Source organism: Hyperolius riggenbachi, chromosome 5 (genome assembly GCF_040937935.1).
Source record: "Hyperolius riggenbachi isolate aHypRig1 chromosome 5, aHypRig1.pri, whole genome shotgun sequence".
Taxonomy (NCBI): Eukaryota; Metazoa; Chordata; class Amphibia; order Anura; family Hyperoliidae; genus Hyperolius; species Hyperolius riggenbachi.
Window position 1 is genome coordinate 205,980,527 of NC_090650.1, and position 26,280 is coordinate 206,006,806.

General features: G+C 41.2%; 2 protein-coding genes across 3 annotated transcripts in view; one reads left to right on the forward strand and one right to left on the reverse strand.

Moving 5' to 3' along the window:
- The window catches only part of SDHA (succinate dehydrogenase complex flavoprotein subunit A), a 127,063-nt gene extending 125,378 nt beyond the window's left edge, over positions 1-1,685 (reverse strand). The window contains exon 1 of the mRNA XM_068236617.1: positions 1,555-1,685. Within this exon, the coding sequence (XP_068092718.1) occupies positions 1,555-1,623 (69 nt within the window). The 5' untranslated portion in view covers positions 1,624-1,685. The remainder of the gene's footprint in view (positions 1-1,554) is intronic.
- CCDC127 (coiled-coil domain containing 127) lies at positions 1,456-21,111 on the forward strand. 2 transcript variants are annotated; one of them, XM_068236618.1, is made up of 4 exons: positions 1,456-1,821; positions 4,186-4,280; positions 9,905-10,029; positions 18,920-21,111. In XM_068236618.1, the coding sequence occupies exons 3-4, from the start codon at positions 9,915-9,917 to the stop codon at positions 19,588-19,590; spliced, it is 786 nt and encodes a 261-aa protein (XP_068092719.1). In that variant the 5' UTR covers positions 1,456-1,821; positions 4,186-4,280; positions 9,905-9,914; the 3' UTR covers positions 19,591-21,111. The 2 variants fall into 2 exon arrangements, with proteins under 2 accessions (XP_068092719.1, XP_068092721.1); XM_068236620.1 differs by lacking the exon at positions 1,456-1,821 and adding an exon at positions 1,833-2,084.
- The last annotated feature ends 5,169 nt before the right edge of the window (positions 21,112-26,280 follow it).

Below are 26,280 nucleotides of genomic sequence, written 5' to 3' on the forward strand. Positions count from 1 at the left end.
CGCTTCCCCCCAGCAACACGAGCACAGATGCGCCCCGCTCGCCTGTCCTCCACCGCAGTCTGCAGTATATGCACACAGGGAGATGTTGCTTGCTTGGCAGGTGGAAAAAGCTGTCATTTCCCACAATGCAATGAGGTTCACAGGCAGCAAACTGTCAAGTCTGGAAGCAGGGACACACACAGGGACATGGGACGCAGAGACATTAGGGTTTTACTATAGACAGGAGAAACAACATTTACAGTATATCGCGCTTTTCTCCTGGCGGACTCAAAGCGCCAGAGCTGCAGCCACTATAGGCAGTAGCAGTGTTAGGGAGACTTGCCTAAGGTCTCCTACTGACTAGGTGCTGGCTTACTGAACGGGCAGAGCTGAGATTCGAACCCTGGTCTCCTGTGTCAGAGGCAGAGCCCTTAACCATTACACCAGGAATATATGGCTGCAGCAGGGGCCAGAAGGATCTGTTCTTCCACAACTGGCTGTGCAAATACACAACCTGCTGCCACCTCATGCACGTGATTGGAGGACGAGGCACCTAGGGGTGTGGTTGCAGTACCTAGCTTCTCAGATTACCTAACTACAGAATGTTAGAGAAAGTATTGTCATCTGGTAAGGAACATTATTGATTTATGATTATTATTATTTAGTATTTATATAGCGCCGACATCTTCCGCAGTGCTGTACAGAGTGCTTTAGAAAGCACCAACATATTCCATGGCTCTGTACAGAGTACAGAAACAAACATGGGTTACATAATACAGGTAGTCCCCGGTTTACAGACGCCCGACTTACGAACGACCCACCAATACGAACGGGCCGATCCTGTCGTGATGTAATAGACAATTGCATACACAAAATATAACGACAGAAATTCTCCACACTGGACTCAACCCTTCCATGGATATATAGACATGGTTACATAATAAAAAATTGGTAGACAAACTAGAATTGGTAGAGGCACTCTCTTGAACTGCTAGGTTCAGCCAATCACTAATACTTTGAGCTGTAGGAGGTGCTGTGATTGGAGAACTGTTCCATAACAGGCCGTTTGTTTAACATATTACATTTGTCAATATAGGTCTACCAGTTCTGTAATATCTATATTTTGTGTATGCCATTGCCTGTATTATTATGCAACCATGTTTGTTTCTTACTCTGGACAGAGCCATGTTGATGCTTTCCAAATCAATAATAAAAATAATGTTCATTACCAGATGACAATGCTTTCTCCAAAACACTATAGTTAGATAATACAGGAGTAACATAATTAGGTAATCTGGGAGGCTAGGCCTAGGATCTGCCACCACACCCCCAGGCGCCTTGTCCTCCAATCACGTGCATGAGGTGGTAACAGGTTGTGTATTTACACCGCCAGTTACACGGAAATGTAGCCCGGGAGAGGAGGTGACCTTGATGTGGCCCCGCCCACCCGGCACTGTGCATGCAGACACACAAGCAGAACTCACACATAGTAATGTAGGATCGTTATAAAGCAGTGCAGCCCTTCCTCCTCCACTATAATCCTCTCCCTGCACACAGAGCACTACGCTAACTCACCTTGATTTCTCTTCGCGCTAATAGTCTATTTCCCAGCAGCCGTGACGCCGCTGCACTTAGAGCAGCCATCTTACCGGGGACAGAGCCAGAAAATCAGGTCAAATGAGACGTCTTCCTGCGCTCTACATACCAGCTCCGCCCTTTTTCACAAAACTTTATTAGCAGAACACGTTTTGGACATACAGTCGTTGTGTAACATTGGAATTCTCAAAACTACGATTCGCTAGCCGAGCCAGCCTTTTATTTTTACCGCCCCCAAGTTTCTCAGTAAGTCTTGTTTAGGTCCAGGTGAAATGGTAGGTTGTGTTACACGCGGGTATATACGCTACTAAAATAGAGCGCCACAGGCTAAGCAGCCTCATCTGCTGGAGCATTACTACTGCGCAGGCGCGCGGAGCTTCACATCTGCAGCTATGGGCCTCGGCGGATTATTATGGTGATGGTCTCCATGTAGTCCGGTGTAATACAGGCCAGGTGTGTGGGCGGGTCTGTGCTGGTACTAAGAGAGACGTGGGGGCCTGCGCATATCAGTAAGTATGGGACTATATAAGCACCGCTGAACATTATGCTTGGGTCTCATTTTACCACCCCCCGTTGTGTGAATCAGCCCTATAAATGTCTACCTCTTTGGCCCCAATTACTGTCTGCAATAACTATGCCTCCCACCCAAAAAAAAAAAAAAATTATGTTATTGCTGCTGCACACAGTGAGGTAAATGGCAATTACACATCATATGTAATGTGGTTAGTTTTATGAGAGATATGTTTGTTTACTTTGTATAAGTGTAGCATTCATACATGTAATCAGCAAAAATTGTTTAATTTCAATAATATATGGATAGTTGGGGCCTTCTGCAGTATAGTGAACCTCTGACCCTAGTGGATACTTGAGTGTGTTGTTTATGAAACACTTATTGGTCCATGTTAGGAGCCTGACACTTGGTAGGGACAGATCCCAGCAGTGTTTATATATAAAAAAAAAAGGTACTTATCCGTTAGCCGGGCACATCCGGCAGGTGGCGACAAAACTTCACCAGAGTTACATCTTTCCCTACTATCCATGTCGGCCTGGAGGGGGAATACTGATTAGCGCCACCTGCCAGATGCGCCCGGCTAACGGATAAGTACCCAAAAAAAATCTTGGTGCTTAAAATCAATTGTTCTGTATAGAGTGCGTGAGAGGGCCCCATGTAAAACTTGCACTGGGTTCCATAGCTCCTTAGCTACGCCACTGATTTTAATGATAGGCAAGGAAGCCTCCAAGACCAAGATCTTGAGAAAAACAAAAGAGAACTGGTCTGATTGTATCCAGTGTGTTACTCTATTATACAGCAACCTATATTCCCCAGGATTAGACTGGCACTGTCATGGAGAATTGAAGATATGGGTGTGACTAGACTAGAGAATAATCACCATTCCCACTGACCTTTCCCCCTCAGGCCTTTACCAGAACCCAGTCTATCTTAACAGAAACATTCCTGATTAACCATACACTCAAACTGATGACGCAAATTATATCACACTCCAATATTTCACCCTGGCTTACACCACTTCCTCCAATCCTAGGCAACCTAGGCTTTCTCTCTCGCTGCCAGAATAATAGTTACATGGAATATAGGAAACTGCCAGACTTCAGCAGTTTATATCTGAATGGGGAGTGGTTAGCTTTTCTAGATTTAGCATCTCTGCATCCCACTCTGAAGCTAGACCAGTCGTGTTATCTCCAAGGCAGACATAAAAAAAATATTTAACATTTGTGAATGGGATAGATAACCTTTGGAGAAACAAATAAAAATGCTACTTTTTGGATGGATACCTCCTGACAGTACTTGACCTTCTATATACATTTCTAAGCATGGTATTGGTAGCCATAGGCCTATTCACCCTTCCACCCACCTTGACCTTACCTATTGCCTTTCTTCCCTTTTACTTCTTCCCTTCTGTTTATACATGGCAGAGAAGCAACTTGTGTTGATCCTCTGTAAGTGTCTGAAGGTTTGAGAACATTGGCTTGACTTCATTCATCTCTTCATTCAACCCTATAGTGTACTCAAACTACTATAGGTTGAATGCAGTGAGAGATAACCTGTAAGTATTTGCAGCAGATATCAGAAGTCACACAGGAACATCAGCTATGAAGGTAATTTCCAAAAAGGATGTAGGCAGCCCCCACAACACAGATTTGGCAAGTCAGGTCAGTAAAAGGAACACAATTGTTGGTAATGAACATTATATCCATGTTGGTGTTCCTTTCATAACAGTACACAAATTGCACTTGAGGTTAGACTAGCAACATTTTGCAGGCACAGGAAATTTTAGGCATCTATGAAAAAATGGTACTTCCGATATCACCCTTCTGTATTCTGTACCCGAGTACATTGCTAATTGGCAAATAATTACCCTGGCAGTACAGGCAGCAGGGGACAGTCATAGAGGGTGGTTAGTGGGAATCAGTGACATACATAAGTAGTTTAAAAAATGTATTTACAGTTTGGGCAGAAATAGATGGAGAGAGTGGAGTCAGGTTAACCGAGAACAAAGTTCTGCTTTACCCCAACCTAAAATATTTCAAAATGTTGTGCTGTATCCTGCTGTGTATATTCTTTAACAATTGTTTTGCCTATTTTGAAAGGTACACTAGATGAACCACAGACGCTGGATGAATGTCCGTTATTTTGGCTTGTAGTGAGCCGTGCCAAATTCTTCAGGCTGGTCTGGATTTTTTTGGTAAGTTGAGGATTATGTCTACATGTTTTTTTTAACTATGTAAAGTACAATAAATTTGCCACATGTTTGAGAATGTAAGGTGGCTTTGTGAAAATGAAAACTGTTACACTTCTGATGTTGTGTTCAAACTTCTAACATAGGGAGTTGAATAACTTCTGTTATGGAACAGGCCATTGCCTCATTCTTTGTTGGAGTGTACTGTAGATGTGGATGAGTCTAAACATTTCAGGCACTGTATTGATGTAATGATTTACATAATTGATTTTATGGTCATCAGGAAGTTTGGAGAGCTTTGCCTTCAATAAGCTTGTATTGCTGCTTTCTATTTCCCATAGAGCCATGGAATCCCATACCTTGTTCTGTCAAATTCTGTCAAATTTTCAAAAGCCACAAAACAACCCTATGTAGGATGAATTAAGTGTTTAATTTATTTGTGTACCAGTAGTCTGAATGCTGTGTTGGCCGAAGGAAATACGACAAGATGATTTTTACAATTCCATGCACTGTTCTTAAAAGTAGAATCAATGCCTTATTTTTTAAGTGCATTAAGCATGGAAGTGAGACCTGTATTACCTTATCTTATAAAGGTGCTGCTGTATAATTCTGCACCAGAACTGCATCACATAAATATTTTTTAGTTCTGGAAAATATCATGCTGCCTTTTTAGATATAAATTGCCTAATTTAGAAGTCTTTTTAAATATAAAACAGACAAATCTGAAAATGGAGTTATTTTAAATCAGTGTTAAGAAATAAAAAAACAAAAAAAACCCAGTAAAGTCGTCTCAACACTGTAATAGGTACACATAACAAGAATTTACAAAAATGACCACTAGATGACGACAAAGTATTGCTTATTCTTGTAGCGCAAATTCATATCCATTGAATAGTTCAAAATAGTTTACGACCTGGTTTTTATTAGTATTTTTTTCAATGCATGGTGAAATAATGTCATTTGCAATACAAAACATTTTGTGCATTGCAGAAAAAAACATTTTTGCATTATTACATTTTGTGCTACCTGACTGGCTAGATTTGCAAGGCTGACTTCCTATATTACTGTCAGCTGCTGCTTTGCTTGAGTCAACAGTCTCCCCTGTAAATTTAAACACATGGCTAGTGGCTTAAGGGGATTTAACCGGACTGCAGTTGTAAATTAAAAGACGGGAGGATTTTGTGTGGAGAGTGAAAGTTGAAGGTGGGATAGTACCTGGAAATTGGTGAGGAAATGGATAGAGGGGACAGCTTATAAAGAACTTCATGTGAGAGGGTTAGGAGGTAAAACAGGATCTTCTGGGTGATGCTGCATCATAGGAGAGGTGGATGAGATGATTGACAGAGTTCATTAAGGATTGGAGAAGCACCAGTTAAATGTCTGGTATCCCACAGAGTGCAGTATCCTGTCGCCTGGTCATTTGGGTGCAGGGTGAGACGAATGACTGCACACCCTGCTGCCGGTGAAATATCGAGTGGCGTTTAATACCATTCCTTTTCCGAGTTGTAGCAACTTTGAGGGAGAAGTAATTGGGGGGTCTGGCAATTGCCACAACCCGAATTACATTTTAAATCCCGCTGATAACATTACATCTATGGCGGCACCTCAGTTTTTTGTTGACTTGTGTGAGAAAGAGGTAAATGTATGTTTTTGAGATAGAAGTAGCAGAGGTAATGAGGTAAGATGAGAGGCTGCTGCTCAGAGTCACATAGAGGTAGAGATGGGGAAAAGATCACAATTTCTATTTTACTTATGCTACGTTTGAGGGAATAAAATAACGTAAATTCACCAATGGAAGAGTAGTACAGCGCAGGCGCAGAACACTCCCTGCAACGAGAGCACCCATGCACACTACGCTCTAACTGGCAAGGCTAAAGGGGCATTTACTGGAGCATCCAGGAGGTGGAGGAGGACAGCGAAGGAGCAATCTGCATGGAAGGGGCTGGAGGAAGCTCCAGGTACAGTATGTATAAAACTCTTATACCCTTTCGTCTCAGGTTTACTTTAAAGGGAACCTGAAGTGTGTAAAATTATTTTAAATAAACACGTGATGTAGCTTCAAATTAATATTACATACTAACCTCACCATCAGTTCCTCTCAGAAGCTCACCCTTTTCTGCTTACAGTGACCCCTTCCAGTTCTGACAATATTTTGTCAGAACTGAAATATACCAGTTGCTGTCAGTTACAACTGAATATGCAAGGTAATGTCCATGTTTCCCTATGGCTCAAGTGGGCGATATTACAGTTTAACAGTGTGCTGACCATAAAGCTGTTATGGGGTAATGGCCATTTTTAAATTGGAGGACGGAGAATTCCATTGATCACAGCAAACAAATGGGACGCAGGAGAGGAGAAAGAGATTGATGAGTACACTACACTGGCAGTAAGTATGACACGTTTACTTTGACTTTTAACTTTCAATTCAGGTTCTCTTTAAGGTTATCAGGGCTGTGGAGTCGGAGTTGGAGCAATTTTTGGGTACCTGTAGTCGGAGTCGGGAGAAAATGCAGCGAATCAGACTCCTAATGAATTTAAACCTGTAATTTAAAATAGAAAATATGATAAAATGTTCTGTTTCTCAGATACTAGTCATCATAAATAATTTATATATACAGTAATAGCTCTGCTTAGTCAACAAAAATGAAATAAACCAATCAAAAAATAGTTAATTAAGCAGTCACCGTATTTTTAAAGTCAGATTTACATATCTGATTGTGACTGTATATATGATGTGTACACAGGCATCTCTTATATACAGTGGCTTGCAAAAGTATTCGGCCCCCTTGAAGTTTTCCACATTTTGTCATATTACTGCCACAAACATGAATCAATTTTATTGGAATTCCACATGAAAGACCAATACAAAGTGGTGTACACGTGAGAAGTGGAACGAAAATCATACATGATTCCAAACATTTTTTACAAATAACTGCAAAGTGGGGTGTGCATAATTATTCAGCCCCCTTTGGTCTGAGTGCAGTCAGTTGCCCATAGACATTGCCTTATTATTATTATTATTATTATTATTAATTGTATTTATAAAGCACCAACATATTACGCAGCGCTGCACAATAGATAAATGGGTTAACATACAGGTAGAACATACGGAAACTCACAACAAAACAAGATCATGCAAATGATTTGATAACAATACAGTGTCATAGGTCAAAATAGAGACTGTTCAAGTCTACAAGAGGGGTGGTTGTGAGTAAGATTGCATAATCAAGCTGGATACATTAGGGAGGAGGGCCCTGCCAGAGGCTTACAATCTAAAGGGTGGGGTGGAGACAATAAGTGCATCTTTTGAGAGGGTGTCTAACAGAACATATTATGGTGCTGGTGTAGGGGGTATGCCTGATGAGTGCTAATGACTAAATAGAGTGCACCTGTGTGTAGTCTGTCAGTACAAATACAGCTGCTCTGTGGTGGCCTCAGAGGTTGTCTAAGAGAATATTGGGAGCAACAACACCATGAAGTCCAAAGAACACACCAGACAGTTCAGGGATAAAGTTATTAAGAAATTTAAAGCAGGCTTAGGCTACAAAAAGATTTCCAAAGCCTTGAACATCCCACGGAGCACTGTTCAAGCGATCATTCAGAAATGGAAGGAGTATGACACAACTGTAAACCTACCAAGACAAGGCCGTCCACCTAAACTCACAGGCCAAACAAGGAGAGCGCTGATCAGAAATGCAGTCAAGAGGCCCATGGTGACTCTGGATGAGCTGCAGAGAGCTACAGCTCAGGTGGGAGAATCTATCCATAGGACAACTATTAGTCGTGCACTGCACAAAGTTGGCCTTTATGGAAGAGTGGCAAGAAGAAAGCCATTGTTAACAGAAAAGCATAAGAAGTCCCGTTTGCAGTTTGCCACAAGCCATGTGGGGGACACAGCAAACGTGGAAGAAGGTGCTCTGGTCAGATGAGACCACAATGGAACTTTTTGGCCAAAATGCAAAACACCATGTGTGGCAGAAAACTAACACTGCATATCACTCTGAACACACCATCCCCACTGTCAAATATGGTGGTGGCAGCATCATTCTCTGGGGTTGCTTCTCTTCAGCAAGGACAAGGAAGCTGTTCAGAGTTGATGGTAAGATGGATGGAGCCAAATACAGGGCAATCTTGGAAGAAAACCTCTTGGAGTCTACAAAAGACTTGAGATTGGGGCGGAGGTTCACCTTCCAGCAGGACAACGACCCTAAACATAAAGCCAGGGCAACAATGGAATGGTTTACAACAAAACATATCCACGTGTTAGAATGGCTCAGTCAAAGTCCAGATCTAAATCTAATCGAGAATCTGTGGCAAGATCTGAAAACTGCTGATCACAAACGCTGTCCATCTAATCTGACTGAGTTGGAGCTGTTTTGCAAAGGAGAATGGGCAAGGATTTTAGTCTCTAGAAGTGCAAAGCTGGTAGAGACATACCCTAAAAGACTGACAGCTGTAATTTCAGCAAAAGGTGGTTCTACAAAGTATTGACTCAGGGGGCCGAATAATTACGCACACCCCACTTTGCAGTTATTTATTTGTAAAAAATGTTTGGAATCATGTATGATTTTCATTCCATTTCTCATGTGTACACCAATTTGTATTGGTCTTTCATGTGGAATTCCAATAAAATGGATTCATGTTTGTGGCAGTAATGTGACAAAATGTGGAAAACAGTAAGGGGGCCAAATACTTTTGCAAGCACTTTATGCTAAATAACATCTATGCTGTAAGAATAAAACCTGATGTGTAGCTTTGTCACTAATAGAGATGGTCAATGAGATGGAAATAATGCTGTGCTGATTCTGGTTTATGCAAATGTATGCACTCCCTTTCCTCATGAAATCAAATAATTTGATATGTTATTAAAATTTGGTTTGGTGACTACGAATTAAAGGGTACCTGAGATGGATGAAAAGTAAAGTTTTATACATACCTGGGGCTTCCTCCAGCCCCCTTCAGGCTAATCGGTCCTCCACTGTCCTCCCCTGCCAGCTGGATCTTCTGCTATGAGTCCCGGTAATTCAGCCAGTCAGCGCAGTCCAGCCGTGTACCGCTCCCACAGCCAGGAACATTCTGCAGCGGCGCAATAGTGCTGCGCAGGTGTAGTACGTGCCTGGCGGCGGAGTGTGTGCATGCGCACTACGCCCGACTGGCTCAAGTACCTGGATTAATAGCAGAAGATCCAGGTGGCGGAGGACAGCGAGGAACTGATTAGCATGTAGGGGGCTGGAGGAAGCCCCAAGTATGTATAAAACTTTAATTTCATCGGTCTCAGGTTTACTTTGTTACACAGTAGTACTATACATATGCACTCCCCACAGAGCTGCAGGGAATCCACTTAGAATGTTGTGCACATTGAACACAGAGGTGTTGTCTATCACCCATAAACCTGGTTCAAATTGTACCTGAAGAATGTGTAATAGAGAAAGAATCGTCTCATTCTCCTGCAGAGTACCTGCACATCACTCTTATATGTACCCACAGTTACATTGCCTAGGGCCTGATAGATGTTCTTTGTTCCTGTCTGTACCTTCTACAAGTACTCTTACCAAGGACTAGTGTAATGTATCATTTGCTCTCTGTACAGTAAGAGTTTTATGTTGCATCATCATTTTTGGCCTTTTCAGGTGATTACCAATGAATAATTTAAATGATCCACCTAACTGGAACATCCGTGGTAATGATGAAGGGGCAGGTGGGAGTAAATGGAATTATGCACTTCTGGTACCCATGCTGGGGCTTGCTGCTTTTCGTAAGTATATTGCACAATTGTTGATTTTGTATTATTTAAGCAGGATGTCATTGCGAAAAAGATGTGATGCCTAAATTATAGGGTGTGTGGGTGAGAAGGGAAAGCTTTATGTTAGTGGAATATTTTTCACCACTTTAAAAAAAATGCATATGAGAAAGAGTGGAAGTGCTTAAAGAGTAACTGTCAGGCTGCAGAAGCTAATTTAAACCTCTATTCTCCTGTGTTAAACAGTTTAGAAGGAAGCCATAAAGGCATTATTGAAGATAAAAATCTCTCTTACCTTTGATGTGTTCTTATCAGAAAAGCTGTTAGACCCAAGCAGGACGCAAGCCGCATACTATACTGCAATGCATTCTGGGGCCCTCCCCTCGGCTGCTAATGAGACGTTACAGCAGCTTGTAATCAGTCCAGCGCGTAGCACTGATAAATCTCCGGGCAGAGTACACTGCAGGAGTCAGCTATTGTTCCTAGCCACATGGCTCATTAATATTCACTGCACACTGTGTTATTCAGCACCAGCTTTTCTGTGATCAGGAAGCAGGCAGGACATGACGACACATTTGACAGAAAAACATGGAACCTGCCATGAGCTGTCAGGAGCATCAATCTCTGCATATACTATATAAAAATTCTGTGAAGTACAAACGTGGACAGTGAAATGCATATGTAATGTAAGTACAGCCAATCTTTAGCTACTGATATATGTGTTTATTTTCTCTGAGACCTTATACCTAACAGCTCCTCTTTAAAAGTATGGTACAAAAAAGTATAGTATTCTAAATGTGAAAATTCACAGACAAAAAGTGTGGATATGCAAACTAAGTAAAGCTCCACTTTTAAGAGTTATATGTATCATAATACAAATATCTCCTAAATTACAGTTTTTAAAAAGGGATGTATATTATTTGGACTTTGCATATGGTACATATTATCTATGTTTAGAAAGTCATTTTACATTTTCAGTAGTTCTTTAGATCAGTAATCGCGAGAAGTACAGTAATAGAAACTCGTAATGCACCAGTCTAAATTTTTACATTATAAAAACCATTTCCAGAATGGAAAATAATTATACAGCCTCAAAGTATTAAAGTCCATCTATGGGGGCGTGGCCAGGAGGCAGAGCTGAATGGCTGTGTGAGTCTGCAGCTCTGAGAGACACACTGATAAAGCGACTCACAGCACCTCCAAAAACCAGAAATTTTACAGCAAGATTGTGGGGGAACACTCTCTGACCATCATGGACCCCAGAAGAATCACTCCTAAGAGGAAGAAAGAGTCTCCCAAGCCGAGGAAACTTGAGGCCTGGTACAGTGATCCAGACCAAGATGGCCACCGCTTTGAACAGAGGAGAGGCAGACACCAAAATGCCCAACAACAAGAGACTTTACCCCTCAGGAACTCCTTCTCACCCCTGTACCACCTAGATGAGGAAGAAACCGCCGCTGAAATCCGCTCAGAAACGGCAAACATAGGTGGGTTCCGTGGCAGAGATGGGCACGCCCATAGCGGGAGAAAGGATCGTGCGAACGAACGTTCGCGTTCAAACGATCGTTCGTGTCCAAACGAACGTTCGTGCTCAAACGAACGTTCGCAAGAACGTTCGCACATACGATTCCAGAAAGAACTTGGACATGTAAGAGACCAAAACGAACCTTCAAGTATACATTCGGGCGGACAATGTGAAAACATTCGCAAACAAGATGTAAGTGATGAGGATGAGGACTCAGACTCCCTTGTCTCTCCTTCTTCACGAAGCCCAGCAAAATCGAAGAAAAGACTGGAGAACCAGGAAGACCTGGAAGAACAAGAGTTCCCAGATCTTATGAATCAATTACCTAATTCTGACCAACCCATCACCCAAACCTTTTTCAGAGACTTCATGATCTCTTTTCAAAAGATCATACAAACCACAATGCAAGCCGAAGTAAAGAAACTAACGGATAAGTTTACGCAGTTTGCAATATCCACAGATAAAAGGGTGCTTAAAGTTGAGCAAAGAGTCAAAGAATTTGCCAAAGCACACAACGAGTTGGTTGACTCCCACAATGAAGTCTATGAAGATGTACAGTGGATGAAAGAAAAAATCATAGACTCAGAGGACCGCAACAGACGTAATAACGTGAAGATCAGAGGCATACCAGAATCCGTAACTACAGAGGGACTACAGGCTAATGTCAAGGACATTATCAAAACTACTCTTCCCAATGTCCCTGAGTCCGAACTGGTTCTGGACCGCACTCACAGGCTACCCAAGCCAAACTTTCTACCTGAAAAGGTCCCAAGAGACGTGATCACCCGCGTACACTTTTACCATGTGAAAGACCAATTTCTAGCATCAACCAGGAAAGGAAAGAAACTACCGGACCCTTATCGGGATCTAACCCTTTATTCGGACTTGTCTCAGATGACCTTACAAGCCAGAAGAAGCTTTGGACAGATCACAGCCACCTTGAGACAACACAACATTGCATATCAATGGGGTTTCCCGACAAAACTATTGGTTAAAGAGAACGGAAAGATAATCGCCATAAAGTCTGTCAAAGAAGGTTTTGATCTACTACACAGATGGAGAATACAAACAGTGAACATTAAAGAAGGGAGACTTGCCCTTCCTCCCTCGGAATCACAAAATATGGAATGGTCCCATGATAAGCCGGAAGGTGAGAAATCCTCTACTGCCAGTGGAGGTACCTGATTAGCTTCAGTGGTCTCATGCCACAAACTTTCCCCCCAGAAGGACTTTCTCCTCGGGTTAGAACCTCTACCCTTTTTATGGAGGAGAACTTCCTACTAATCCTGCTAAGGATTAGCCTAATGGTCCTCGGACCAATGGTAACACAGAAGCAGAATTACTCATATTGCTGTTTTTCTTATATACTTTTGTACTTTGTTCTTTTCTATCCTTTTACTTTCCTCCTTCCTTTTATCCCTCTATGGAATGACAACGGTATAAATTTGATGCCTAACAAACTTTTATTTTCCCTATTAAGGTATTTGTTTATAATGGAATGGAAAATGAATCGCAGTTTATGCAATGCTTGTTTATCACTGTTTAAGCCTTTTTATAGCTGGTTTAAAGAGTTATTTAGCTTGTTTAAATTGCAGATAACTCAATTAGTCTACAGTTCCCTGGTAAGCAGAATTGGCCAAAAAATGTTACAGTTGCTATACCTAACAATAGACCACAGACATGACACAAAAATTGAATATATTGTCTCTTAATGTGAGAGGAGTTAATTCTAATAGGAAAAGATACCTTATCAATAAATTAACCAAAGAAGAAAAAACAGAAATCCTATGTCTACAGGAGACACATTTAAATGCCAAAGGGGCGCAAACATTTAAACTACAAAATTTCAAAACAATATATCATGCAACCTTGCAAGGAAAAAAGAAAAAGAGGTGTATGCATAGCTATAAGGGGCTCCCTAGGATTCGAAGTTATAGACACATTCAGCAGTACTGACGGAAGAATGGTAGTTATAGTAGGAAAAATTAATTCACAAGACTTCACCTTTGTCAATATCTACTCGCCTAACGAACACCAGGCAACCTTTCTTACTAAAAAATTAAACAAAATAACGAAAATCAAGAAAGGCACATTGATTATAACTGGTGACCTTAACGCAATTATGGATCAGTCTATAGACTGCTCTTAAATCAAAAGAAAGAATCCAGCAAGCATTCAAACAGTATTAACGAATTATATGACGTATGGAGATGCTTTCATCCTCAAGATAAACAATATACATTCTTTTCCTCAGTCAGTACACCATTCTTTCACCAGGATTGACTATATTCTGACTGATAAAATTTCACTACCTTTATTATCAGAGGTAGAAATAGGAGCACGAGTTTGGTCTGATCATTCGCCCATTTCAGCTAAAATTAGTTTACAAGGCCCCCCTTCGAGTTACAGCTGGAAAATGAATAAATTAATTCTTCATTCAGAAAAAACTTCAAAAATTTTAAGAGAAAACTTAAGAGTATTTTGATCTTAACGACTCCACTGAAGTCTCGGGAACCACATTGTGGAACGCTCATAAAGCGTATATGCGAGGCAACTTTATAAAACACAGTGCAATTCTTAAGAAAAAATACAGAGAAAGAACTAATTTATTACTCGAACAAATTAAATCTTTAGAAAAATCAATATTCTTGGGAAAAAGAAACGACCTAATCCCAAAGTTAGAACAAACTAGGCAAGAGCTAGCCAACAACCTATACGATCAATATGATAAATGGCAATCCATATTAAAAGAAAATTGGTACTCTGAAAGGAATAAATCTGGAAAATCCATGGCATTAAAGATAAAAGGCCGCAGAATAAAACATAGAATAATTAAAATCAAGAACCCCAACACAAATCTAATGGTTCATCACCCTAACGATATAGCAGACTCCCTAGCTGCTTATTATGAAAAGTTATACAATCTTAGTAAAGACCCCGCAGTATATTCCCCATCCCTGAAAGACATTGATCAATACCTGGACAAGATCAACCTGCCCAAACTTACTGACAGTCAACTTAAACAAATTAATCTACCAATTAATAATCAAGAAGTGGAGACAGCAATAAAATCACTAAAAAAGGATAAGGCACCGGGAGTAGATGGCTTCTTAAATGATTACTATAAACAATATGGTGACATATTATCTAAACATCTAGTGAATTTCTTTAACGAGGTCATAACTCTTGGTGCCTTCCCCAAAGAATCTTTATGGGCCATAATTTCTACTATTCCTAAAGAGGGGAAAGATCATACAGACCCGAGTAATTATAGGCCTATCTCTCTACTCAATACGGACCTAAAACTCTTTGCTCGTATCATATCAAACAGACTTACACCAATAATACCACAATTAGTTATCCCAGACCAGGTTGGTTTTGTCAAGGGGAGAGGATCGAGCGATAGTACAAGGAAAGTATTTGCACTCTTGCACCAAGTCAAGCTCTGTCGGACGCCTTCTCTCTTCGTCTCCTTGGACGCGGAGAAGGCGTTCGACAGAGTCAACTGGAAATACATGTCAAGAGTGCTGGAAAAATTCGGATGTGTAGGATTCATCCACAAAGCTATAATGTCACTATACACAAAACCTTCAGCTAGAGTAATCTCCTCAGGTACACTATCAGCGTCATTTGATATTACAAATGGAACTAGACAAGGGTGCCCACTATCACCACTGATCTTTGTCCTAGCAATGGAACCTTTGACCCAAAAAATAAGACAGAATAAAAACATCCATGGAATTCAGGTTGGAGATACAGATAATAAATTAGGACTATATGCAGATGATGTTTTGTTGTATCTACAAAAGCCTAAGATTTCACTGCAAAACTTGAGATTAGAATTGAAAAATTTCTCAAAAATCTCTTACTATAAATTAAATGAGTGTAAGACGGTTATAATGCCATGTAATGTCAACCCAAAGACGATTCAAGAACTCAAAAGCTCCTGTCCATACACCTGGACTAACAAATCAATTAAATATTTGGGAATCTTTCTCACCCCCTCCTTAGCACAACTATATAAAGAAAACTTTGACCCCTGGATTAATAAAATGAAATTAAAACTGGAATCATTAGCCAAATGTGAATTTTCGTGGTTGGGTAGATCTGCCGCGTTTAAAAAGATGCTGTTACCACAACTATTGTATCTATTTAGGAATATACCAATCAAAATCCCCCAAAAAATTTTCTTAACTATCCAAAAACTCATCAATAAATTTATCCTAATTAACAAGTCCTCAAAATTTTCGAATAAAATTCTTACCACACATACCTCAGAGATAGGATTTGGTGTACCTGACATCGAGAAGTATTATAAAGCATCCATTTTGGAGCAATCCAGAGCAATCTGGTATAAAGATGATTCTAAACAATGGTTTAAGATTGAGCAATCACAACTTCCTAGTAATAATTACCTATCATTTCTAGAATCCAGATTAAACTGGAAAATTCCTCCAAAAATATCTAATCCTATCTCTGCTAACACTCTCAGAATCTGGAAAGAAATGGTAAAATTATGTAACACAGATCCCTTAGCAAAAATTAAGAAAACCCCCATATTTAATTTGAGCATGACATGGAAAGATATGTCATTGGACAAATGGATTGAGAAAGGAATAATTTGGATAGAGGATTTGATAATAGACACAAATATCAGATCATTTGAAGATCTACAATCTGCATACAATATCCCAATATCAGACAAACCCAAATATTTTAAAGTTCGTAAATTTTTATCTAAATATATTTCTAATCCTATTGCACTATCCCCCCAAATTGATAAATTACTTGACCCACTAAATTATAAAATGAAAGGCACCTCAGTGTTTTATAAATCGCTCTTGAGTTTAAAAGACAAAACACCTAAATGGCAATTAAGGAAATGGCAGGAGCTCTTGAATGAAGACATAGACCAAGAGGATTGGATTTTGGCATATAAATCTATAAAAAAAAAACACCCATTGCGTTTCTCACCAAGAAAGTTTTATCAAAACTGTTTGGCAGTGGTATCTTACGCCAGAGAAAATCGCGAAATTTGACAACAAAACATCGCACATGTGTTGGAGGAATTGCAATAATGTTGGCTCGTTAATCCACATTTTCTGGCTTTGTCCAAAAATCACCAGCCTATGGGAATCTATTGAAGATCTACTTAAGAAACTGCCTATGTTCTTGTCAACCATACCACCGAGTATGGCCTTACTGTGACAGGGTCACAGCGCTTTGAGTCCCCAGGGAGAAAAGCGCTATATAAATATTATTGTTATTGTTATTGTTACTACATATTAAAACCATGGACTTGCCTATTAGGGAGAGACTGCTATTTAACCACATAAGTATTACCACTAAAATGTGTATAGCTGAAAACTGGAAAACATCTGTAATCCCTACTCTTGAAGTAATCTTAAAAAGAGTCGAATCAAATCTAATTGCTGAAAGATCTTGGGCGGTACGTTGTGGAGGACTGCGGTCCTTCCTTAACAAGACAAGTCTTTGGCCAGTTCTGTATCCGGAGACTAGGTTACTAGACTTCTAAAAATCATTACTCCTTTCTCCTCTTCTCACATTTATGATATAATAGATGGCTAATCCTGCTGTATTAGATACTATATGATACCCGTAACAAATGCTTCAAAACCTGATACCTTAAGTGAAAGCTAAATATAAGAGAGAGTCATTCCACTCTTTGAGTAGTGTAGATTAGTGTAGTGTAGTTAGACTAGTGTAAACTAGTATTGTTAATGTTAACTGAAATACCTGATTGCTACTAATCTTTTAAGAATAAAAGAAGCAATCTACTGCACATTAGTGACATATCCATAGTGCAGATATCACAAAACAGGATATACTATATCCTAGTTGTTGCTTTAAGGAGATTAGATAGATATCAGGGATGCGTCCTTCAGGATCTCTGTAGGTAGGTTTTATTCCACCATTTCCTGGAGGTACAGCTCCCAACAGCTAGAGAAAATCTGGCAATAACAACAATATTTCTACTAATTTACCTGTTTTATTAATGATATGTAGGTACAATACATGGTGTAACACTTAAATGTCACCATAATATACAGAATGTTACTATTTACTCTGTAAGCATATGATCAAAATGTTGTATGTACAAAACTATTTGTTATATGTTATGTCATTAATTTGACTGTATGTTTATTTATTTGAAACATTTTCAATAAAAAATATTGAGATTGAAAGTCCATCTATGCGCAACTCAGCTTCTTGTGGTGGCTTCTAGGAGGAGGAATGGCACCCACCTCTGACTAGAAGGTATTTATAGCTGTTCTAGCCACAGACTTCCCCTCTAGTGTATCTAGTGGTGGTAGGGGGTGTAGTTTTGGGCAAGTGACGTGCTGCAATTTGGAGATTCCTGGGATGTGCCTGGGAGGAAAAGTCAGTGTGGATTGGAGACAAAGCAGGCTCTTAGTACTTCAAATACATAGCTGTTCAGTATTTTTTATGGTTGCCACAGAGATCCTTTGTTTATTTTTTTTCTTTTAAAAATATGAAAAAATCTAATCCAGAGGTTAACCTAGCATAAACAATTTAATGGCACTAAAAACCTTTATGAGCAACATTGATTTCTTCAAAGGACGCCATAACATATTGCAGAATACCTATAAGTAATCTTGGACTAAACTGAAGCACCTGGAGGATACTGACCTAAAGGCAGGGAAAACATGTAGATAGTGTCCTGGCATAGTTTGAACTTGGGACACTGAAGCAGCAAGGCAAGCTTGCAAAACACTTGGCCACAATGCTTAGTCTTGACACTTCCCATCTTAAAGGGAAGGTTCAGGGTGGCTCTTAAAAAAATAAAAATGCCCATCCACTTACCTGGGGCTTCCTCCAGCCGTGGGCAGCCAGGACGTGCCCTCGGCGCCGCTCCGCAGGCTTCCGGTCCCCTCCGGTGGCCGACCTGGCCAGGCTGGCTGCCAGGTCGGGCTCTTCTGCGTTTCAAAATGCGCCTCACGGGGGCGCGCTGACGTCATCGGACGTCCTCCGGGCTGTACTGCGCAGGCTACTGTACTACGCAGAACTACTGCGCCTGCGCAGTACAGCCCGGAGGACGTCCGATGACGTCAGCGCGCCCCCGTGAGGCGCATTTTGTAACGCAGAAGAGCCCGACCTGGCAGCCAGCCTGGCCAGGTCGGGTCGGCCACCGGAGGGGACCGGGAGCCTGCGGAGCGGCGCCGAGGGCACGTCCTGGCTGCCCACGGCTGGAGGAAGCCCCAGGTAAGTGGATGGGCATTTTTATTTTTTTAAGAGCCACCCTGAACCTTCCCTTTAAGTAGATGAGAAATAAATAACGGTGTTTTTGCACATCTTGGTGATACTACAAAATGTGCCTAAACTTCTCGTATTTTTCAGGATGGATCTGGTCAAAGGAATCTGAAAAGGATATAAACACAGCAAAAACGGAATACCAGCAGAAAGTTACTGAAGTGCAGAAGAATCTGGAAAGTAAATATCGAGACACAATTGTTGAAAATCGACGAAATGTGGCTCGCTTGGAAATCGAGCTTGAGAAGGAACAAAACAGAACCCAGAGCTTCCGTAACGCTCTTATCTCTCAAAGTCAGAAGTTAGTTGAAGAGAGAAAGTTGTTGGAACGTGAGCGAGACCAATTAAAGCAAGAAATTAAGGCATCCCAGCAGAGTGGTGCAGCAGGAGCCCTGTATGCTAGCCACTTGGAAAAGGAGAAAGAATGGCAGACACAAGCAAAAAGTGTGCTAAAAGAGTTTGAAGAACTTCTCACCGAGAGACAAAACATTTACTGCAGTTTTGTAGCATCTCGAAAAAAGAGGTTGGAGATTGAAAAAGAACTGCTTGTTAAAGCTGCAGTCAATCCACTAGCTGTAGAATTAGAAATGTCTGATGGTTTAGTAGACATTTTCAGGCATGACACCCACTGTGCTGTATTGATGAACACAAATAAGTTTCAAAATGGCAGACTAATGTGGATCTATTTGAAGTACTGGGAACTTCTAGTAGATGTAAAAAAATATAAGCGAGTTGAAGGAACTATGCTTGGAAAGTAGGATATTTTCCGCCGACACTGTACACAGATATTTGGTTTTCAGATAAATCAAATATGTAGTAGTTTATCTGGTATTCAATTAAAATATGTAAGACATTATTGATAACTATAGTGATTCATATTTAAAACAAACCCGTGAACACCTGTTAAAAAATGCATAACTTAGAAAAGGGAAGCCTTTTAATCCTCCAGGTGTTTCCCACTTCCTTCCTTGAGACTGCTGCCTGAGACCCTTGTCCAAGATGTTTAAGGACAGGGAAGACTCGGACACACCTCGTCAAATAGACAACACATTTATTCATGCATCAAGGGCCGTTGATAAAGGCATCATCAGAGTAATGCTACAGATCATTAGCACACAGCCGATTTTATAGGGTTACAAGTATGCAAAAATATACACTCCCTGGGCAGTTCAGGATGTCCATCAGTGTTACAAAAACCAATCACAGTTCAGTAATCAGTGCAGACATGAAGCAGTTAACATTTAATTCTTAGAACTCTCCACCCATATTATAATGAGTTTCACCACCCACTGTTCTCTTACTCAACCTTCTGTTTAAGGTCACAAGGGGAAGTGGTTCAGTCTGGACAACACATCACTTGTCTAAATCTGTCCGTGGGGCCCCTTTTCCACTAAAAGTCAAGGAAGCTAGGACATTGCAAAATAACAGTAAATCTACTATTAGGACATGTTCAAGAGTAGCAAGTGTCCCTGAGCACGTACACATCATGTGGCCTTCTTCTAACAGAAATTGTTTATATATCACCAAATGGAGCTAATTTAAAACAAAATGTCCTTTATATAAACCAGACAGGTATCACAGCTTTGTCACTCCCTCCTCTAGTTCATCCCTGTGAACTACTTATATTAAAAAGTTTTTATCACAGTATTCTTGTAGTCAGGGCCTCCAGCTATATCACCTCTGGCTCTATTCTTGTAGTCAGGGCCTCCAGCTATATCACCTCTGGCTCTGTGGTACATATGTTGTAGTGCCATCCTCTTCACCTTAATAAGAGCCACCTTTTTGGCTAAGAACTCATCTTAAGGCAGTGCATCCTCTTCACCTTAATAAGAGCCACCTTTTGGCTAAAAACTCCTCTTAAGGCGGTGCATTCTGGTGGAACGTTTATTATGGGTCCTGCCAGGATGTATCAAATAGATTCCTTTTGATCCTTTCAAGTAAAGCAGGTGATGATGTCAGGACAAGAGTGCTCTTTTAACGATCTGTAGTGATGCAATCGTAGAGCGATGTCTTACTAAGGATTCAGCCGTCTTTGTCTTTCCCAGCTGGGGTCTTTCTTCCCTTGCACCCTTAGGACCTCTTGCTTTTTATTGTAAAACAGTATGAACATGAGGTAGATTTCAAATCAGGAGGTAGAATTCATACCACAGGCCTTAATCCATAAGTGTCTTCTTGGTGATAAGCTGAGGCACAACATGTCTTGTTGAGGTAGAAGGGTAGAACCATAGGGAGATACAACAATAAAGCATAAAGAAGGAAAAAGGTTTCCACATTGCAAATGCCGTCTCTTTTAATCTCTTATTTTATTTATATATATATGTTTGTATGATTATTATAAAGTATAACACCAAGTAAGTATAGTAGCAATTAAATCACAATAATAAGTTGATTTAGTAGGGGATTACAATACCTAACAAACCTACCCTTTCATCCATGACAGACTTCTCCCGCCCCTCACCTGGTAGTCTGACCACCAGCTGCATAGTTCAGGATAAGCCTGTATTGATTATATTGGTTTCATTCATACCTAGGTTATATGGTTCTCTCCTTTCATGGAGGGCTTCTTCTACTTCCATTTACTCATTTCCATGCACTTCCTTTTAACTAAGGGAACATGAGAAAGTTTATACTACCCATATAACATTTAGATATATTCTTCATCTTGTGAAACTACCACCAAAACATCCCTGAGTTTCTGTTGTTTCTTACTCATCCTAGCACCCAATCTTTTGATTTTACAAAACACAAGTACCTGGAAAATGTATAGTACACATGTAAGGACAATGAGCACCACTACTGGATGGAGCATGAGGTTCAGAAAGGCACTTGCCTTTGGACTATACCCAAATAGACTTTCCCACCATGATATTTTAGCATCCTGTTTTAGAGCATGTGAGACTTGCACTAGTTTCTCACGATCGTGCTCCAAACGCACTGTTGCTTGCCTTTCTGAAGCTCTGAGTGTTTTTATGATCTCATCTTCCCTCCCAAAATCCAATAACCATCCTTTCAATTCTGCTCCAAATCCTAAAGGAATTTTTTGTAAACGGACAGGTGTATCAGGCTTGATGTCTAGTCTTTTTTCAGGTGTTATGGGTGTACGTCCCTTCTGCTGTGCCAGATCAACTCCCAGGACTGGGCCAGTGGTACAGTACACCCCTCTGGTCAGTGTTCCACTCTGAGTACAATTGAATGTATATACTGCATAAGAGGTGGCATTTTCCATTTGATACCAGCACCAATAACCCTGTCCTAGGTACTTCATCCGGCTCGGCATCTTCTCTTTTGCATCCATCAAGCATGATCCTTCCTCATCCCAACATTGTTGCCTTATAATCCTGTTTTGCTGTCCTTGACATAACAGTACATTTTCCTTTCTCCAACACCCATCTGTGTCTAACAACCTGGGCTCACCTTCTTCATAAATCATTATGTCATGGTTTACTCTGGGAAGCAAAACTACACCTGCTGACAAAACAGAACCCAAATTTACCACTGTATAAGCTTGATGCTCCTCACCTGCAACTGGCACTAAGGACGAAATAGTGCATGTGAGGTTTTGACACCCATGGAATTGAGTAAGCCACCATTTTTCATGCGTCATTGCAAATTTAGGAACAGATCTCTCAGCTTGTCTACGCAAATTTATGGGAAAGTGACCAGCATGCAGTGAGGTTATCATTAGCTTTAGATCCTGTGATAGTTCAGATTGAACCTGTGTACAAGATAATGCTAATTGGACTTCTTCCTGTTGTTTAACCAGACCTGCTACTAACCCTTTAAATTTCTGCTTCATTACCTCTGACAGTGAGGCTGTAGCATCAATGTGATCATGTTGTAGATTTTCTAACACATGATTTATATCTAACTGAGTTTTCACTCCCTCCCCTACATGTTGAGCCAGCCCAAGTTTATTTCTTAATACTTCTAAATCCATAGTATTTAAGGCCCCTAGACCAAGACCTCCTGCCCCCAGAGCTTTATCCATCAAATCCCTTTTAGACTTATGGTGACTATACCCCGATTCCAACCATCCTTTCAACATGTAGATCTGATTTTTAATATATACACCACACCTCTTGTCCCACATATCTACCCTAAAATCAGTTAAAGTTACTCTCCACGTGTACAAAACAAACTTTGTATCCAACAATACTGCCCAAGGTGAGGCCAGTTGAGGGACTATTAGGTCTGCCATCTTGACAGCTGGGACTTTACATATATTTGGATTCATTTTTACAGGGACCACAACATCCTTTTCTCTTTCCACCCGGACTATAGTTGCACATACCTGGCCTCTCCCTTCCCATGTATACCACCCTCGTTTATTTATTGATGGATTGTTCACACCAGGGACTGGACTTTCTCTGTTCAACTGGACAGATTGGGTAAAAGTCCAGCATCCTTCATCTGATTCGTCGCAGAAAGGCCAAACAAATGGTCCATCCAAGTTTAAATCCAAATCTAACTCATAGCCATGAGGGTCTTTCCAGTCTGTGGTGTGATACAATCCTCTCAATCCTTCAGACATGGGAACCCCATACATCCATTCATTTACCTTTGGTGTGTCTATTCCATTACACAGTACTTCCCATTTCCACGGGTTTGGTCCATTAAAGACAAGAGATTGGTTAGATGCCCAATGTGCTGTGTCAATAATATAGTGCCCCTCAATGTCTGATGTACAGGCTTCTCTCATGATCCTCATCATATACTGTTGTACTGTTACACCTTCTTTTGGAGTGATATGCTCAAATCTCTTATTTTTAGCATCTGTTTGTACGTGCAACACCAGGGTGCTTGCATATGCATTAAGTCTAACTTTCTCATTATGTGTGTACCAAGTGGCCTGTTGGACTATACTGCAGTTGAGTCCAAATATAATTCTCTCTTGCGTCAGGTATGTAAGTGGATCTACTGTTCCAAAGTACTCAGGGGCTCGAGTAAGCAAGAACTCCATGATTCCATCTGCTGGATCATAACATTTATTTAATAGAGTACCTTGCACGGGTTCAGGTTGGTCATAGAATATTTTCCTATATTGTCTTGTCTCACCCACATTATATACCACATATACTATGTACCAGTCATCATACCCTCCTCTTGTTGGGTCCTCAGGATGTAACCTGTCTTTCTCACACCTTACTACCATCAAGTCATCTGATCTCCCATTGTCTAAATCAGTAGATAAGTCTTTTAAATCGTCACTGTCAAGTATCTCAGAATCTGGGTTGTCTGTATCTGCAGTAAAAATCCCTGGCATAGTACATGTGTCTATTTCTGGGTCCTCATCTGCCTCACAGTCAGGGACAAGTCTATCTTGAACATATGTCAAAAAGAAAGTGATCTCTGGTTTCCCACCCAGCCTTTTTTTTTAAATGCTCCTGAAACGGAGGAATCATTCTGTGGTACATGGTATTACACAGTTCGTCCAAGGTATGCCAGTATGTGTCTATCACCAGGGGTGGATGAATTGGCCTAGCGTGCTCAAAATAGTGCAGGCTAGTAGGACTCATTCCCTTAGTACCATGTACATGCATATACCCTCGGTAAAAAAGTGGATATCTTGGCACTAGTCTCCCTTGTTTACATTCAACCTTATGCAAGTGGGCAGGATCCCAGCCTTGTGGTTTCACCCCCCACTTACCATATGATGCTGGTGGCATGTTTGCATTAATCACTTTTGCGTATCTTCTTGCAATGAGAAGCATGGATCCAGGGAAGTGGCCTGTCATATGGGGCTGGGGTATATTCATGGGGAATACTCCCTACTACTTTACTTGTTCCATACGCTGGTGGTGGTGTTTCCTCCCTTAGCTGTGTAGGAGCTGTGGGTTTGTTTAACTCATTAGTCAGTCCTGAATACAACGAGGATTGGCATACAGATGTAGAGTCATCTCTCTCTCTGTCAGGTTGTATGTGGGCCAGCCTGTCACTGCTACTGTGTGTTGTCTCTAATGAGGTCTGCGTTAGCTGTCTGTTGTCGCTGTGTGCCTGTACTTCCTCTTTCTTAGTGAGATCACCTGGTGGCTGTGTGTCAGCACTGTCATCAAGAGCTTCTGCAGCAGCTCTGTGTTTCACATGCTGAGACACGGCCTTATCAGTCCGCCTACGAGAAGACCCGGACATAAGTGCTGTCCAAGCCTGGTGTGCTCCCATATCCAGCACATCAGTGTCTTCAGTCCCCTCATCTTCTAGCCGTGGTGACCCTCCTGTGCCTGATTGTTTTACTGTCATGATGGTGACGTCTTCGGATCGGCGAATCGCCTCCATCATCCACCTACTCCATGCTTCTCGCTCGTTTGGGCGAGTCATCCTCACCCTGTGGACATCCCACAAATTTTCCCACACCTTTGGTTTAAAAGTTCCCTTTCTGGCATATTTCTGGTTAGTCCATCGCTCCCAGTCCTCCAAGTATCGGGAGACCCACGGTCCATACTTGCTACACATCTCTTCTCGCGGCGTCAAATGCTGCGGCTCACCGCGATTTGACGCTCGCTTCTGAGCAATTGAATTCCCCATAGTATGGACTATGTGTTCCCCTTGAATTCCAAGCAATTCTCACACCAGAGATGGCCAATCTCTGGTTTCGCCTGGGAGCAACTTGAGCAACAGGTTCTCTCCCTGTTGCTACCGTGTGAACCACTAAGCACACTGGAGTCAGCCAATCCCGTCACCCCTCTGTTGATTTTCACAAGGGTCAGCAAGGTTTTACTGATGTTATTCAGCAATATTGTGCTCACTCCAGCACGTAGTAGAGGGAGTCACAATAGTCACACTGTCTCACGTGGTCTGGCAAGTAGCAAGGTTTTATGTTTGTCCTTGCTGCCCAACAGGTCACCCGATCCTTTACTGTCGCCCAGTAGGCATTGGTCTGGTGAACATTGCCAACCCTGAGAAATCCAAACTGCAATAATTGTGCGGGTGACAAGCACTTAGATCTGGCTGAGTGGACCCTTCACTGGCTTGGTCTGACAGAGGGTCCCCTCCCGATGGACTAACCTCAACACCACCATTTACAACCTCTATTGAATGGCAACTGACCGAGTCTAACTGATTGGGCTCGTTTCTGAAGTGGCACTGAGTTTGCTCTCCTGATGCCCTTATACCAAAACCGAACCTCAATGCTCTCTCTGACTCAGCCCTGGTTCCGTATACTTCAACCAAATCAGGACAACACAACTCCCTCCAGCGACAATAACACCAGGAAACCACTAGAAACACCACAGCGCAGGCTGCAACAGCAAACCCATGAGTCCACACACCACAGCCTTGCTCAGAATAGGGTGTATATTCTATAGTCATTTAGTCAAAGGAAGAAACCTGCTAGTGGCATCACCAGTCTAGCCAGTAATTTATGCAAAATTCATATTTACAGATTTTCGAGTTTTTGAATTATTTGAGCCCGTCTAGCCCTTAGGTAGCGCTCAACACTTTCCTGCACCTGT